Here is a 19,046-nt window from a genome sequence, read left to right as displayed (position 1 = left end):
GCTTGCAGGACAAGCCCAACCAACAGCTACAGATGTTCTTATCTTCCTTCCTTTCTTTCTTTCACAATATTTTACTGGCAGATGTGACACAGGCTGTATTATATACAAAGCAATGCCTATAGAAATAGTCCCATATAAACTATAAGAGACATAGCATGCTCTATTAACAGCTTAAATGAGGATTTCCATGCTGTAACTGCCTATATTTGGTCAAATGAACTCCAGAACTACTCTGTTTTAGATTAATCCTCTTACAGTCAATAACCCACACCTGCAGAGGAAATTCAACTCTGAATTAGCACAATCTGGCAAGTATGATTAGCTTTATTCTCTCTAACTCAGCCCTGTGAGTGCTGATTGCTCATCCTCCCCTTGGGTGGTGTAAATGACTGCAGAAGATGCTGGCAAGAGCACATCAGTCTCAGACTCTGAGGAACCATCCAGAACCCACAGAAAGGAAACCATACTCACTTTTTCAGTGAGTATTGGAAAAAATAACCTTGTACAACTGAAACCTTTTATGAAATAACAGCAACCTCCTCCCACTCAGCTCAGGTGTATCATTACATTAATGCAGACAGAAAATCAGATGCCATTGATTTTTCCAGGCTCCTCAGCTTCACTAGTGAAGAATAAGGATGACAACTGGAGAGCATGGTAACTGTACCTGCATCTTTTAAAATTCAAAACTCTTATTTTTAGGCTCTAACCAACCTATTTTCATATAATCTTTTTAAAAAATTATTCTGTTTTCTCCCAGTGTTTCCTAAGCCAGTGTTTCCTAAGCCACATCTTATTCCTAGGCTCCATTATATGTCTGATCTTGACTTGAGAACCTCTACTCTTTGTCCTTGAAAACACCACTGTGTGGGTAACCCAATAAGCTTCAAGGCACACACCACTTTTCCACTTTACAGAATATACAATTCCACATTTTAATTAGCTGCTTTGCTTTGTCCTTTTTTCCTCTGTAGTTGTTTTATTATGTATGACACCTTTTTTCATAGTAAGCACTCACAGCAGTGAGCTTTGTGCACATACTTTCCTTAGCATTAAATAAACTCCTTTCTCTTCTTATGTATGGTCCAATCATATAATTACAGCAGTATTTACTGTAACAATGAATAGCAGGCAATTATTCCTTTTTCAATATCTAGAGACTAAGTCTGGTTAATGGGCACATTTTCCATCTTGAAACTTTCAACCTAACCTTATAACCTAACCTTTTATTTCTATCTATTACACAACACCAAAATTGCTCTTCACTGAAAAACCAGGTGTAGATGCTATTCAAACATGATCATTAAAGAAATTAAGGTCCTTTCAGGGCTCATGTCAACAAGGTATTTGATGCCCTTTTAGTTTACTTTTACATGATTTAGAACAATGAGTACAATAAGCTCTATTAGTACCTTGGCCAATTCTCTGGAAACAGCAGCAGATGCTCGAGGGAGCATCAAGCATCCCATTTCCCCATTATAAAAACTGGTCATGATCATTTTTACACTAGTGCTAAAGCAGAAATAGCTAGGAATAGAAAGTTTATACAGCATTGCTGCGAAAGAGAAATGTAATGTGTTTTGACAGATTTCATTTTCCACCTACCCTTTCAGTTCTTGACCTTTCTACAGCAACTATCAACAGAGCCAGGAAGTAATACTGGCTTGTGTGCTACTTCTGATGCTATGAGACTTGTGGCCAATTATATAACAGCATCTAGGCAGAATAAACAATAGGAACAATGAGGGAGATTCATATATCTGTTCTCTCTCTGAAAGTCACCACAAATCCATCACAGACACACAAAGACTCAGATTTCGCTTGGAGAGCAGATGAAAGCTCCTTCATTTACATTACAGGAAAAATTTACTGTGATATTGATTATCCATCAGTTTCCAGGCAGGCAGAGATTAAATTAACAGATTTTGAAGCCAAAGATGACCATTATATAATTCAGCACCATATTTTACATCACACAGGCTGAGAAGTTTAATTCTATTGCCCTCTCAAAAGAAAGACATACAGTCTTGATTTGAAAATGTCAAGACATTCATTACATCCTTCAGCAGTTTGATGCAATGGCTAATCACCCTGACATTAAAACATGTGCTCCACTTCAAATTCAGAGCAAATTCCCAGACTCGGGTTCTGGTTATTCCTTTTTTTGCTGAAGCTCTTTAGTAGACAGCAATCTCACCTTTTTTACCCTTTTCTTTTGAAGTTACTACTAATTGAGCCACCTTCTGAGTTTCTTTTCAGTACAGTTATAAACAGCCTAAATGCTTTCAATCTCACAGCAAAAATTGTGTCTTCCAACACTTGAAATACCTGTGAGATTTTCCTTTACTGCCCCCAGTTTTTCAGTAGATTGATGCCCCTTATCTTTGGGGAAAAAAAATAAAAGAAATATTTTAAGGTAATGGCCAAAGAGGTAAGAAGGAGGAGGCAGCACTCACCTCCTCTTGCTGGGTATAACTCCCATCTCCTCACTGTCCCCCTCCAGAGTGACCCTCCTCGCCTGCCACCACTCATCATCTGAGGCGTTGATGACGTGAAGGATGTCTCCATACTTGAAACTGAGTCCTTGGCTTGGGAGGCCACTGTCTTTGCTCTTGTCATAGTCAAACATGGCTCTGTGAAAGGAAATAAAGATATGAAGGCAGGTGATTAGATCAGCATGGGTATGTTTAGTTCTGGACAGTTAATCATTTTTTATGTCACAGGTAACCCTTTCTCTTTTCCAACAGGGCCCGACTCAGAGGAAAACTCTGCTAAGTTAGTCTTTACAGAAGTCTCTTCTTTTTTTTTCCTGTAAGAGAAAGTGAATGGTAGATCTGATACCAATTTTCAGCCTATTCCTTCCAGTCCTATGTCTGGTACCTACACCAGGGTTGATGTACCCCACCTTCTGAGAGTAAAAACCTGCACATGAATCCCAGCAAGTGCAGGTCACTCATTGGAGTCACCTAGCTAAAAATCTAGATCTTGGTTTCTTACAGAAAAAAAAAAAATACTTGGGAATATTTTTCCCACGTAAAATATTGTTTGAAGATGATGTCTGTCAAGAACTGATGTTTATTTCCTACAGGGAAAATAATATGATCATAACCCTGGCTGCAGAAATGTTACATCAGTAAAATCCCAAGAGGTGTCTAATAAATCCTACTCTTTCACTGTCAGAAAGAAAGCCTTGGCAATCTTTTCACTGGTAAACACTTTTGTGAGAAGGATTTCATGTAATTAATTGCTGTACATTCTAGTGTAATTGCAAAGAATGATTGTAGCAGTTTTATGGGTAGATATAAAACACTCAAAGCTACTTCTCATAATGAGGAGAACTTTAAAAGAAGTTATCAGAATTATGACTATGCAACCAAAATAATTTAAAGCTTTCATAAGCACCAACTGTGCATGGCAAGTCTGGTTCAGGAGGAGGGAAAATGTCTTCTTTTAAAGAGTTTAAAGTCTTGTACTAACATCTTCAGAAATGCCCAGATAATTCCCTTCTCTGAGGATGAAGACTGCTGAATTTTACATAATCCATAAGCTTACTTATGCTTGTGCCCTTTTTGGTAAATGTTCTTGGAATGCAAGTACCCTTTGGAAAAATTTAATGGCTTAGCAGTGGAAAAACTATTTTAAAAACCTGCCTATATCTTATTAAATATTTACATTAATAAATGACTCTTACTAGTATGAGGTCATCTGCTGCTTCTCAACTACAGCTTTTTGTGAGGACATCTGATGAAGAAGCTCATAAATCCAGAAGCAGTTAAGTGTCATTACACACCTCTTCTTAACCAAGTGATGGCACCAGATCCCTGGAAGAGGGCAGTGCATATGCAAACAGGCACACAACACTTCATCCTGTAGGCATTGCCCTTGGCAGCAGGCAGTGGTCAGAGTTTTACCACTGCACTGAACATTCCTCTTAAAAATTCACTGATTAATTGTGCACCTTGCCATGGAAGCTGTTCCACAGCTCCAAACCCCTAACCACACAGTTGGCCATGCTGGATGCTGAGCAGACATCTTGCAATCCTGATTCCAGGCATAATTAAGTCACTCAAAGTAAGGGGCAATATCTTCTGTTACAGAGAATAAGCAAGACTCTCACATCCCTGAGGCAAAACATTCCCTGATGCCAAACTGGAAATACTCCTTATTTGGCAAGTTCTAAGATGAAGATTGTCTTTCAAAAGTTAAGGAGTAGAAAGTAAGACAATGCTTTTTGCCCTTGAACAGACATTTGCACCTCAGAGACCACATATTGACTTAAAATGAGTCTGTCATCGTGCTGGCTGGTGTTAAAGATGAATGCAGATGGCAATGTTTGCCACTGACTTACTTTGATTGGAGTAATCATGTGCATTGCTAATTAAAACGAGATTACAGATCTCAGACAAGAGACTTTTTGAGCACACTTTTCATTGAATGAAAGATTTTGTGGCTGATGCTCTACAGATGTTGATTACTCCATTAGCAAATGAAAATGACATGAGAGCTTACTTCAGTGATCTTTCCTAAACATTTCAAATTAAGAGTCAGGTCTTTGCAACAGCTGTATTTGAGCTTACAACTTTGATAACATTTCTGGCTCTGTATAACATACTTTTGTGGTTGGCTGTTGGCCCAGCTATAAAGTACCTGGATATCTTCACTCCAGGCACTGCTGACTACTTTGGGCTATAGAGAGACCTGGGCACATTCATCCCCTTCACCTCAGGCTGTGAGGATCTGGATTGCAAAATCTGGTCCCTTTAAGAGTTGGACATGCCATTTCCAGTTTCCTACCTGATGAACACCACACAGTTCTGTTTGTGCTTGGTTTAAAGATGTATATAAAAATAACATCTCTGCATCTGTTGAGTGTCAACTGAAGTGATACAAAATGAATGCAGCCAGACCTCTTGCTTGGTAAAGGAGCTGGGCAGAGCAGACAGAAAAAGATGTGTTTTTTTTCTTTGCTCTCATGTTTTTAGACAATGACATCCAAGTCTTACAGGATACCATCTGCAAGCACCGAAACTTTCATCAGAGTCAAGGTCAGCTCTCAGCAAAGTCTGGTTGTTCTGTGCAAGCTTCTTCACTAGGATAACACACTAAGGGTGTGTCAGACACCTTAGATATGTTCTGACGTGCCAGGGAGAGTATCAGAAGGAAGGTTAAAAAAGAGTAGCACCTTTACTGAATTTTATGAGTTGAGAAGAGGACATAAGCAACACAGTCCAACAAGAAACCCTTGCACAGAGCACCTAACAGCCCTCTCTGAGAGATAAACACCATCATTTCAGCTGCAGAAGGACAAGTACTCCTCCAAATGAGATGTTTAATAGAAACAGGGTTATTCAAGTCATCCAGAGGGTCTAAAGCAAGAAGGCATGTCACAGTGCCTCTCTCTCTGTGGGATGAATTAGAGGTATCTCCAGAACACAAGCACAATAGTGCAGATAGTGGAGAGGCTGCTCAGCACAGCTAGTGAACTTTCTGCCCTTGCTAATATGACACCATGCTTTCATCTGGCTGAGGCTCCTTATTCGTGGGTTGCTTGGGCAGTTCTTCACAGCACTGAGCTGTAAATCATTTTTAGAGTCTTTTACTGCAGTATTAAGGAATAATAATCTCAATAACCTTACAATATTTTAATGACATTTATCTAACAGTCTTAAACACTGACAGCTTTTTTTTTTCTTCACAGCTTATGAAAGTGCAACTTAAAGCACTGTTCTTTCATGTGCTTTATATGCTCAGTTAGCTGCTTGCATCCACTGCTAAGCCTTTTTATTTTTTTTTTGATCCTATAGGACAAAACCAAGAGCTTTCTCTGTGTCAGTAAGGCTTTTTTTCCAAGTCAGCTGACTTGGTCTACTTTTGAATTGGGGTAGTCAATGTTTTATAATGAAGGAAATCAGTTTGAGTTATTTAACTTCCACTTTAGAGCTGTTATCAATGTTGTGATCACATCAGCATCAGAAAACTCCTGTTCAGTATCTTCTAGACAGTGCATTTCACAAACAGGACCTTACATTACACAGGATCGAGAATGCACTTTAAAGTTTTCAGTGAGTACTATGAGGTGTGGATAAAATACTGGAATAGGGAACAGAACTTGCTACTAACCAGTTTAATAGCTGTGGTGAAATCATGATTTGGTCAGCTTAGTTCCCTTACTGGAAAAACAGCAACAGGAATTGGTGTGATTATCAAAGGCATAAGGTATATGCACCAAACTTCCATTAACACTTAAGTTATTTTTTTTTCTTGCCTTAGTTTAAGGAAAACTGTTTAATATCTGTACAACATCTTGAAAGTGAAAAGTGTCATTAAAATACCAAGTATTGCCATGAAAGGTTTGGTGAAAGCCTCATGCTTATAGAAAATTAAGAAAGTCCTGAGAAGTGAAGCAGGAAGTGCAAACATTTAGAAGAAGCTGGCTATCACAAATATTTAAGAATATGTGAGGCTTGCTTCCCTGATATTATTCCAAACTTCAGAAGTGATCATTGCACTAGACTAATCCCAGCAGCAATTTGGACAGAACCTAACAGGTTTCATTTTTGTGCTTGGATGCTTCTTTATCATTTTTAGGCAGCCACATCAGCGTAAAACATGAGACAGGCATTTCACAACAGCATTCAAATTCATTGCTCAAAATTGTTTGAAATTAAAATACTGGCTTTACCAAGCTGTAATATGCTGCCCAACATGCAGTGAGGCGTCTATGTGGCATGAAGACCACCAAAACTGGGGTATCTTTTTTTCTTCCACTTAGCATAAATACTTCATTATTTGAGGCATTTCCAAAAGCTAAACTGCCTTGGGCTGTAAATTTCTATTCCCAATGACATCTATTCTTGCAGCTAGAGGAATAAATATTTGACAAAGAAAATATATTAGCTGTAACAAAAAAGAAAATCAATTCCTAGTGCAATCCCATATATTATGACCCATTGACATCCATGATGTTATATTGTTACCAGTATTTGTAACATGAAAAATAGGATACAGAAAGACCAAGTGATCTTGCTAAGCCCTTAGCAGAAAAGAGAATTTGACAGACAAACCTCTTAGTTTCCTCAGCTAATGCTGTAAACACCACTGTTAGTAGTCTTCATGATCTTCCTGACAAAGCAAGGGACATAACTACATTTACAGCACAGGAGTATATTTTACCAAATGCTTCTATATGTGCAGTGCAAAACCCCCAAATCTTCCACTCCTGTATCTAGTTCAGGTGCTGCTGGCAGCTTTATCTGCATCTCTGAAATTACTTTCCTCTTCTTCTGGAACAGATGGGAGTGTGCACATAAATTTACAGACTGCTCTTTGCTATTCACTTGATTATGAAACGACAACAACGTTTAGCAAGAGAGATTTTCAGCTGCTGTAAATAGTCCTAACTCTCCTGTGATCTGCCAGCAATCTGCATATGCACCACTAAAGGATATTCCTCTCTTCTCTGAAAATTTCTTGAACACTGATTCTCAGACATCAGATTTTATAGCATCATCCTAAGGGAGATGTATGTTGTTCTCCTCACTCACCACATCTATCCTACCCTCTGCCCTATTCTTTTTTTACAAATGGGAAATCCAGTGCAGAGAGGTTTAATCATTTGCCTGGTTTTAGACAGTAACTCAGCATCATAGTCAGAATCAGACCCCAAGCTTCATAGCTGCCTTTTCTGCACTCAGTAATAAATGTATTTCCACCCACTTGCAGGCTCAGCCTTGAAGAAAAAAATTAGAAGAAGATGAAAGAAACGCTAATGTAATTCATTGCTATAGCTACAACAGAGAGCACAGTGTCTCTCTGATTGAAGCAGCCATTGCAAGGCAATTAAGATGCTATTAAAAGGGTTAAATTTTAGCATACTGGCGAGTCAGTAAAGACTTTTAACTTCTCCTCCCAGCTTTGTTTCCATCTGGAGAAGCTGAACTGGTAAATCCTATGTGTAGAGCATACAAGAAAGGTTCTTCTCTCCTTGGCAGGTTGGGGAAGCTCTGAGATGCTGCTTGCTGAGACTGGAGGCTGCTGGAATAGCCCCTGTGCCCAAGATGATTCTGTTGCACAATGTCACCTCTGCTGAGGGAGAGGGAGGGACTGTTGGGAAGAAATGCTTTTATTGGGAGTATACTACAGCAATGTAGTTTTAACAAAGTATATCTGAATGTTTGACCTGTCACTCATAGATACCATGATTCCTGCTTTTTCCTTTTCTTTGCCTTATGGTTTGTGTTACCAAAATCAGTCATGACAGGGCAGCAGTGCAATATGGTTGCCAGGTTCCCTTTGGAAGCTAGCACTGATCAGGGACCACTACCAGCAGCAGTTTGGATGCACCCAAGGTGGGCAAGAGTGCTGTGTCCAGCTGTGGGCACCCCAGCAGAAGGATGCAGACTGCTGGATTGAGTCCAGAGGAGACCACAAAGACAATCAGAGGTCTGGGGCACCTCTGCTATGAGCACAGGCTGACAGAATTGTGGTTCAGCCTGGAGAAGAGAAGGCTCCAAGGAGACTTACAATTTTCCTGTACCTAAGACATTGTAAGTAAGCTGGAGAGGGACTTTTTACAAGGGCAGGTAGCAACAGGATAAGGAAAAATGGCTTTAAATTAGTAAGAGGGTAGGTTTAGCCAGTGAACCATGGGGCTTGCTCCCAGTCATGTGCAGTTCAGGGTGTTTGCATAGATGCTCCTAAGGCACCTCCACTGCAGCAAATCCCATTGCACATCTGCAGCCAAGCCTTTTCCATTTGTTATCATATCATTTCTTTACTTCATTCAGCAATTTCTCCATTCAGTCCAAGTAATTCCTCATTCTTTTCCTCCTAGTGGGAATTTGGCAGAGAGTTATGTCACGGATCTCAATGAAAAAATGGATTGGAGACAGCAGCAATTAGTTCCACAAAAATTCACAAAGAAGAGGGATATATTTTCTTTATGATGTTTATCAGGAAAGAGGACTGCCATTTGTCCTTGGGGAATATTCTGCTCATTTTGGAGATCCAAGCATGATGCTTAATGTCAGCTCTCATGAGCCAGTCTCTATGTTGCTGATGAGCTTTTTTGAGTTTTTAGCAAGTGCTCATATTCTGTGCAGGAAATGGGTTCTGCAAAATTTGTACAGAAAAATGTAAGTCAAAATTTTCAGAAGTGTCAAACCAGTCTGTTGCACTTTCATGGTCTTGCTATGCAGCAGCATACAATGTACTGTATTAGAGGCTAAATATCTCAGTGAGCAGGGACTGACACTTCAGGATTTCAGCTGTGGACATGGACAGAACTAATATTACCCCCAGGTTTGCCTGGCTTTAATCCCTCCCAGCAGGAATTCTAAGGTGGCTTGAGAAAGTAAAATGCCTTCATGCTTTTTCTTGTGCCAGCACAAGGGGAATTCCTTTCAATGAAGACACTTTTTATTTCTTTGGTATTTTACAGGGCATAAAAGACCCAAACAGAACCCCCTTCTGCTTACAAACATCTGAAATCAAGCTGTGAGCATATGCTTACCTTACCATAATTTACTGACTAGGAAAATCTGGCTGCCAGTTTCATCTGTGATAAACAGAAGCTTTTAAATACATCTGTATTGGACTCAATGTAGTCTAGACCCCCAGCTTTGAGGTTTGCTTTAGAACAGGGAGACTGCCTTGGGTCTGAACAGATTAAATTCAGCCTTAGGCACTTCTATAAACTCCAGAGGACACCTGTGGTTGTTTCTGGAAGGCTTCTTCAGCACTCCTGAATTTGTGGCTGAAATTTCACAATAAGCCCCCAGACTTGTACATGAAATTCAGATTTCACAGCGAACTCAAAAACTTATGGCAGGTTTGTGCTTAGCTGTTTCTTCTGAAGAAATGAGATAATTTCTGACTGACCTTGACCTGATCTGTGCATTAACATCAAAATTATATGAAATGTCTTATTCTTGGATTTGATTTTTTTTCCTCCCCACACAGACTAACTGAAGCTGCTGCTGGACTGCATCTCTGGTTTCTTTCTGAGGCATCAAATGCAGTTTCTCAACACAGATTTTTGTATTGTGACATTTAAGATTATCCACATCCAGAAAGGAAATGTGACTGGATGTCAAATCAGGGCTACTTTAAACTACTGGGTAATTCACCTGAAATTGCAACCTGTTGGTTGCAGGGATTGACACAGGAGCCAAAAAGTCATTCTCCCTCAGAGTAACTTATTTTCTGTCTGAGAATATTCATTTAGGGACTTTTTCCCTCAGGGAAAAATAAAATAAAATAAAATGAAATAAAATGAAATAAAATGAAATAAAATAAAATAAAATAAAATAAAATAAAATAAAATAAAATAAAATAAAATAAAATAAAATAAAAAATAAATTCAAATAAGGTGTTTCTTTCAAAGACAATGAAACTAAAAGGGAAAATGATGACTCTGTTAGGACAGCCTGTAGCTACTTCCATACCTCCCAGCACCCAAACATGTCTTCCTACTACTAGAGTATACACTTCAAAAAAGCACTGGATTTAGATATTTTTTAGTAATTGGTTTGCAGTAGTTCTAACCATTCCAATAGAACTCAAAGATGTGCTTTGGGTACCTGGGGTTTTTTCAGGTAGTTTTCTCAGATACTGTGTAACTTACAATTGCTTAGTCTTAGACCTAATCATGACCTGAATCTGTTGGCAGCTTTTGAAATTCCATCGTGGCCAGGCTGCCCACAGAATTCATTGTGCTTCCATTGGTTTATAATCAAAAGGAAATTTTCAGCACACAAAAAGAACCTCCCTTGTAACATAATTATTACTGCCAGCCAGATTTATTATGTTTTTTTTTTACATCATCAGAATATTAGACATCTGAATAACTTGAGAGAAAGCCTTCCTATGAAAAAAATGATCCACATTTATGATTTGTCCGATTTGAACAGAATGATGACAAAAAGAATAGTAAGAAATGGACTAAGCACAATGCCTCTACTACTGAAAAACATTCCACCAATTTTGTAAGCAAAATGGATTTTTTTTTCTTTTCTCCTGAGAAGTCAGTATTGGAGACCATTCAATCTGAATATTCTGACTTGCTTCTGTTGTAAGAGATGAGGAACTCTACAGACTTTCCTTTCATGGAGGTGCTCATAACATAATGAATCATAATATATCATAATAATTTGTTAATATCATAATAAATCTCTTTATGCACTCCAGCCTTTAGAAACTGCTATTGGAAAAAAGATTGTTCTCTAGCTGTGAAAAAGTGTAGACAAGCAAAACTCAGAGAAAGTATTAATGAGACAGAACACTATCTTGCTCTGAGGAGAGAGGGCATTATGGAAAAGTCAAGTTGTTTGCAACAGCTCTTTGTCAGTAATGGTTCTGCTTGACAGTGAGAGAGTCACAATTTGAATTTTCATTGTTATTGTGTTGACTGAGTACGTTCTGCTGAGATAATGAGAAGCCCCATGCAAACAGGAACTACACAGTGGAAAAACTGAAAATTATTAAGGAAATTAGTTATCCTGCCTAATGTGGAGAAATGTACTAAATCCATAAACTCTGCTGGATGCAATTGTTTGAGAACTCATGAAAACCTTTTGTCTCTAGGTCAAAACTTGAGGAACTCCTTAAGAGTTTACTCAGTCAGCAGGAGGAGGTTGCCTATAGAATGAGATATTTCTTTGGGTTTTAGCATAGACTTCAACTGGAACAATGCAATTGATTTCTGGGTTTGGCTTTGTCTCTTTTAAAGGACAGTTTTATAAGATGAGTAATTTTGGAAGAATCCAAACACAATTGAAATCTAATGATGAATTTTTATGGTACAAAGGTCAGGTGTCTCTGCAAAACCTCTGCTTCATGAGGCCAAACATGAAATCTCTAAAGATGTCAGGTTTTTAAGGTGGAGCTCAAGAAAAATCAATGCCACAGGCCTGAGCTGAACTCAACTGAAATCTTCTAAACTGTAATGGATATAACAGAGAAAGTTTGCCTAGAAAAGCAGCAGCTATGAGATGTATTATTTGGTCATCCAGTTCTCTGGATTCCTTGAACTTTTATCTATCAATACTTACTTTTCACAAAGAGGTTTATCCTGTGAAGTTTTATTCTGTGACTGGGTTGAATGTTTTCCAGTAGATGATATTTTTTATAAACCTCCATCTTCCTGAGTCATATGAATAATTCAACACCAGTTTTCATTAGTGTCTGCTCTTCACAGAAAAAAAAAAGCTTGAGAATAAGATGCCAGAATATTCAAAAGCAGAAACAAACAAACAAAAATTAAAAATTAAAATAATAGTCTTTGGTGTCACCTCCTCAGTGTCAAAACAATGTGTCTGTTACTTCTTTTTAAGGATTAGATTTGTTGGTCTCACTATGTGTCTGGTTGTCAATTTTCTTAAGAAATGTACTTTGACTATGATAGTGCTGATAGACCACTATTACCCAAAACATTTAACAGCAGCAATATCTATTTTAATATTTTTGAAACAAAGCTGCAAGAAGATGATGCTAAAATTCTTATCTTCTCTCTTTGAAACAAAAAATTCGATTTGTTTTCCCACAACTCCCTGCACACTGCACTGAGCTCCTTGCAACTCCTTATTCACTCCATTGCATTATTCACATCCCCTTTCCTGGGACCCCAGCTCATGTGTGCTCAAAAGCAGGATTAAGGGTAACAGAAGTTTCTGCATCCCATTTTTAAAGGTAAATTAAGCACATCTGAGACAAGGTTTGTAGACTTTCAATGAAGATTAGACTTTGAATTGCTAAGTCACTTTGAAAACATTACCCTAAGCAGCTTGAAGATTGACAGAATTTGCCTTAAGCTGCTCTGAGGCTGACAAGATGAAGGTCTGGTGCAGTACCAGAAGAGCTTTGATTGCTTGCTCCTGGATGGTGCTAGGAGCTAGGAGAAACCAGGAACTAGGATAAGTTCCTGCTGCCATGGATGAAGCTCAGAGTTTTGATGGTCTTGTCTATAATGATACTCCTCATTCTGTGTGTAATTCCTGACTTAAGCAACTGAACTGGGACTTCTCCTTTTGCTACCTTCACTTGAATTGATTTTATGGCAATAAAAAGTCTAAAAACAAATCTTCCAGAAAAAACAGATTGTTCTTTTCTCTCCCCCTGCCATTTCAAATCTCTATCTGTACTGGCTTAAGTTTACCCTGATTTTAAGACATTCCCCTGTCCTGCAGGGAAAAATAATTACCATGAACCCTTACTTCCACTTAGCAATTAACTTTACATGGGAAATATTCATTAAAAGCTATGTTTAAAAGCTTAAGTTTAGGCAAAGTGAAGCTGGTTGACTCCTAAGCCAAGTTTTGTTTAGCATTTGAGTAATCTGACCAATTTCAAACAGATTACATGTACTTAGACCTAACTGTGCCATTCTATATACTATGACACATTCCATACACTAGAAAATAATTCACAGGTACAGTTACTTTTCTAATATTGCTCCTAGGCAAATAATTTCTATGAATTTATTTTAAAGAAATTAACTGCACATTTCAGGATGTAAGACTCAGTTTGGAACATCATAAACCACTACCTTTTCCTAAGCCTGAGTCAAATGATTTTGTCAAGCCAGTTAATGTTAGATATGTGTGTGCAGGAAATACAAGACTGAGGCAAAAATGGTAAAAAAACACAGTTTATGTCTCTGACAGCTATAAATGAACAGTAACTCCTTCACTGGTTTATAAGTCATACTGGTATCTTTCCTCTCTATTTTAAAGACATTGAATAGTGCCCCTACAAAAAGGTTTTGTAGCTGGGAAAGTTGTAGAAGAGCATGTTAATTTAACATGCATATCTTTGTGTGTCATGTTCACCATGGGCTGATCCAAAAATTTCCTTGTATTATTTTGCTTGCTGGCACTGCTGAGGTATTTGATGGGGCTTCCTTGAGAGCTGGTCAATGTAAATATTTAAGAAACATTTGTACAATGCCCTCAACAACACACTTTAACTTGTATTCAGCCCTGAACTGGTCAGGCTTTTGGACTAGATGATCCTTGTAGGTCCTTTCCAACTAAAATATTCTCTTCCCTTCATTCCATTCCACTTCAGTGGAAGAAAAGTCTCCAAAAGAACAACAAACCTTGTCCTTAACAAGGATGATACAAGAGGTCAAGTCTTGTTTCCTCTGTAGGAGGCAGGAGCAAATCCCCTACTCCCAATGAAAACATGACAAGAATTTTCTAAAAAAACAGTCCTTGATAAAACAAACTCTGTAGGAATAAGGAACTGCATTGGACCACATTCCCATTAGCATTATTCAGGGATCAGTTTGTCACCAGTGGAGCTGCTCTGAACATGTGGGAGAGGACAGAATCTCACCAGGGGGATGGTGAGCTTGGTGCAGGCAGAGCAGAGGTTGTGAAATTTTGGGAGATACTAGAAACTCACCTGCACAAGGCCCTAAGCAAGTTGAAGTACTTTTGAAGCTGACCATGTTTTGAGATGGGGGTTGGACTTGCAACATGAGAATCATCTCCTTCAAACTAAATTACCTATGAACATGTCTACCGAAGGACTGAAATATAAAATATGTTCAGACATAGGAGTTTAGACCATATTTACCACTTTTGGGAATATCAAGAATTTTTAATATATATTCTGCACAAAATGATACTTCGGTGTCTGAGAGCTTTCTCTGTAGTGGATAAAAATACTTCATTTTGCTTCAAAGTGCCTTGATGAAGGTAACTGAGGATGGTACAGAGATTCTCAAGCTGTGTACAATTTCAGGTGAACCTCAGAATCATGCACTGACACTGAAATAATCTTGAATCATTTGAAAGTGATTTGGGAATTACAGTGTGCTGAGTGGCTGAGCCTTCCTTGGGCAGGGTAGGCACTCCTGGTATAGCCATGGGATTAGAGCAGAGAGGGCTTTCTTTTGTTCTTATTTTGGGAAGACAAATTAGGTGCAATGCAGATATTCTTAGAGAAATCTAAACTCCCTGGAGAGTACCTAAGTACCTATGGGAAAGGAATAATTTTAAGCATTTACATTAGATCAGGAAAATGGGCTGATAGAGATGGTGTGAATATTTCTCTGATTCGGTGTCCAATTTCCTAATGGTAAAATAAGAATACACAAAGAGGGTATTGTGAAGTGCTCAGAAAATGTGGCAAAGTGGCCATATCAATGGCTGTGATGGGTAAATTGAACATAAAGAGTGAAATGTTGGTGATTTCAATGGAAGCATCTATTGAAGCTACACATTTTGTCAGAAAAGCCTGAAGTATAAATTACACTGTCATTTAGCATTTGCTTATACAAAACCCATGCCATTAAAATGAATTGAGTCTTACAGAATGACAGAATAGGAATTGAAAAAAGGCTCTTTTTTTATTATTCTGACATGCCAGGGAGTTGTGGAAAAACAAACAAGCAAGAAAGTGAACAAACAAATATCTGTGACAGATGTTTTTCTTTCACTTGATGTGTACAAGACTGAAATATTCATCAACAAGTTTTTTTGATTGGACCAATTCTTAGAATTGTTAGTATTTTCTAGCCTCATTTACAAGCTGTAGGAGCTTCCTTTTCACTTCCCTTTCACTTTTTCACTTCCAACATGGAAACAGCAATGCAATTTAGTGTGTGATTTATTTAGGGGCTGAGCAAGGTTGCTGTTTTTGGAGAAGGTTGTGGTGAACAGCAGGGAGAGGATCAGACCATATGTGCCCTGTTGCCTGCATGTTCCCTAAACATCTGCTGCTAACCAGCACCACAAAAAGGACACTTGTCACAGGAAGGACACAGCTAGATGCACCTTTCTTCTGAGGCAGGGTAGTTGCAAGAAAAAACTGATGTTACTTTTATAGAGGGGAATAGATACAGAAGGTGAGAAACTGAAATTGTCTGCACGACTTGCATTAGTGCTGACAGGTAAAAGGATGTGGAAAATGTTCAATGTTTAAAAAAACAAACAAAACAACCCTGATAGAAACAAAACAAACACTAGAAATATCTGTGGGTGACAAATTACGAAAATTTAGCTTAAGGAGAACTGGTTGAACTATTGTTTGCTGGTAGTTTTCCCTGCATGCAGGTGATGACCCTCACCCCTCAGTCAGCTGGGGGAGGAGAGTGATTCCCAGCACCAAGAATGCTGCCCAGACAACCCAAAGACTGCCAGACTTCTCAGGGAGCTGGGGAAACTCACAGAAGTCAGGGAGGGGCACAATTACTGTGGAACTGTGGAGTTTCCATGTATGTGTCAATGTTATGCCAAATAAATGCTGACCCTTGTGTCCCTCTATCAAGGGCTGTGTGTGAAGATTAATTAATATTACTTCAACAACATGAAAGCTGTTATAGCACATAAAGTGCTGGGCTGCACTACACAGAAATAGTGTAAACAGGAGTTTCAAACCACCTTTGAAATGAATCTGCCTTAACTCTACAGATGGACCAAAGCACTTGGTTTGCAAGTCTGTAGTCTTTAAATCATTCTAATACCAAAGATAAATATCCAAGCATTTCTCATATGTCCAACTCTACCATTCACCACTCCAGCCTTACAAGATCAAATTCCATTTGGTTGTTTAATAAACCATCCAACTAGCACTGCAAATCCTATATTTTAAATAGGTTTCCTTCTGTTTCTGTCTCCTTAACCTAGTATTTCCTGTCAAATATTAGGCTAAGGAACAGAGAAGTCTGAAATGTTTCTTCTCCACAGCTATGATGTAGCCCTACAGTTCTGTCAGCTTTGCAAAGTGAACCAAGTTAGTGGAAAGACTAAACAGGGTGATTTTGTATTGCAATGAATGACTTTCATTAAAAAAAAAAACAACAAAAAAACAAGCAAGTCAGTACAAGATACAACGTGAATTTTAAAACACCTTAAAAATTGACTGCATGGGACTTGATTTATCTTCAAAGGGTTGTCTTATGTTCTCAAAACTCTGTATCTTAAAATCCCTTTTCTGAACTTAAGAGCAAAAGCCTCTCTTTTTTTTAAAGGGCAGATACAGGCACTATCTTCTTTACCAGAAAGGCTTTTATTAAGCAAAACCTCATTGTAGCACACAATTGCCTTTGAGGGAAAATTTAAAAAAATCTTCCCAGTAGCAGCACTGCTTTTGAAAATCTTTGTATCTCCACAGCTTTAGCAATAATTTATTGCCACTAATTACCAGCTCCATTGCAGTGCTGGTCTTTAGGGAGGTGGGTTGAGATTCTTCATTCCCTTGCTTTGTTTTCAGGAGTTTGTATTGCTCCTCCCTTTTACTCAAGCTGAGGGATTCCTGCCTGCTGCAGAGGGGATGTCTGTGATTCCAGCCAATCTCCAGAGTGAGCCCCAGCCCCAGGCCAGGTCCAGCTGAACTCCCTGCTCAGAGAGCAGCAGTCACTGGGGCAGGTGTGGCTCTGCACTGCCACGCTCTGCAGGGACTGAGGAGAGCATGTGCCACCACAAATCCTGTCACAACCAAGGTGCAGAACAGGCCACAGAAATGCCCTGGCCTTACATCATTGCAGTATCTTTGTAAACCTCTTCTACTTCCTCAAATGCTCGTTGGCAGCTCATGTGTGACCAGCTTGAAGGAGTGCTAGAGCAGCAGGTGGGCATGAAAAAAAGGCTGGCAGCAAGGGGTGCCTTTCAGCTGTGAATCACAGAGACCTGCAGCAGCCAGAGCATCACACACATCACCCCTCAGCTTTTCTGATTGCTGCTGTAGCCATCCCAACACTCAGTGTACCTGCTGCCAAGAATCCAGCCCCTGGCACCAAATTCATCTTCTGCTTTCAAGCTGGTACCTTTCAGTCAGTGACATCTCTCCTTGGGAGTTCTGTGCTCAAAGCTGGGGACATTTTTGAGGAACTGCAAACATGAGTGTTTCATTACTCAGCATTCTTTACCAAGTGTCTCTGGGGCCTTGCCTCTGTCTTTACAAGGCAAGGATAGATGGCATTTCCTTGCTGTGATGATAACTACAGTAAGGTTTGTGCAGCATTCAGAAACTAAATACCAATTACACAAGGCATTGGGGTGTAATAAGAGAGCTGAGGAAAGAAAAGGCCATACCAATAAAGTTAAATGAATTATTTACAATCAGCTACAGAATGTGTTTAAGGATGAACCCACAGAAGAGCCTTTCAGACCTGTCAAATCAATGGAACCATCTGCACTTGATGTGTCAGTAGAAAAATTAATAACAAATCAATAAAATGAATAGTAATAAATTACCAGGATGAGATGAATGACTCAAATGTAGAAATGGAAAATACTGAGCCAGTTTTTTAAAGGGAGACAAGAACTAAATGAAATCTTGAGAAACAGGTGGATCTACTTAACTTCCTTAGTAACATTAAACTCACTGACCAGAAATACCACCTGAATTTCCAGACTTCCTCACCAAAAACATCATGAAATGCAAAGAAAAAAACCAAACTACTGGTCTATAAGTGAAGGATTAATAAGTGTTTAAAGGATAGGAAAAAAGGGTTAATAAAGAAGGTTTTATTTTCACAAGAGAGTAAATCCTGTAAGTGATCCAGAAGAGGTGATAAAAAATGAGGCAAAAATATTTACTAGAGACATTGAAGGGTAGAAAAACCAAAAATTGACTCAGAAGAATTACAAGATGTCCAGTGACTGGGTGATAGAACACTTGAAGATACACCTGGCAATGTGCACTCACAGCCCAGAAAGCCAGCTGTGTCCTGAGCTGCACCACAAGAAGTGTGACCAGAAACTGGGAGGGGATTCTGCCCCTCTGCTCCCATGAGACCCCACCTGGAGCACTGCACTCAGCTCTGGGGTCCCCAGCAGGACAGAACAAAGAGCTGCTGCAGTGAATCCAGAGGAGGTCATGGAGATGATGAGAGGGCTGGGGCACCCCTCCTGGGAGGACAGGCTGTGGCAGTCGTGGCTGTCCAGCCTGGAGAAGAGAAGGCTTCAGGGAGGCATCATTGTGGCCTTTCAATACTTGAAAGGGGCTTAGAAGAAAGATGGGGACACACTGTTTAGCAGGGCCTGCTGCAATAGGGCAAAAGTACAAAGAAGTAATGGTTTTAATTGGAAAGAGGGCAG

At 39.1% G+C, this 19,046-nt stretch overlaps 1 protein-coding gene across 15 annotated transcripts in view; it reads right to left on the bottom strand.

The window, feature by feature from the left end:
- The window catches only part of DLG2 (discs large MAGUK scaffold protein 2), a 963,673-nt gene that overhangs the window by 43,084 nt on the left and 901,543 nt on the right, over positions 1-19,046 (bottom strand). For all 15 annotated transcript variants that reach the window (XM_056503649.1, XM_056503680.1, XM_056503673.1 and 12 more), the window contains one exon: positions 2,457-2,633. In XM_056503649.1, coding sequence (XP_056359624.1) covers positions 2,457-2,633 — 177 coding nt within the window. The remainder of the gene's footprint in view (positions 1-2,456; positions 2,634-19,046) is intronic.

Source organism: Oenanthe melanoleuca, chromosome 1, assembly GCF_029582105.1.
Source record: "Oenanthe melanoleuca isolate GR-GAL-2019-014 chromosome 1, OMel1.0, whole genome shotgun sequence".
NCBI lineage: Eukaryota > Metazoa > Chordata > Aves > Passeriformes > Muscicapidae > Oenanthe > Oenanthe melanoleuca.
Note: the sequence above shows the minus strand (reverse complement) of the source record. Positions and strands in the feature narration are given on the sequence as shown.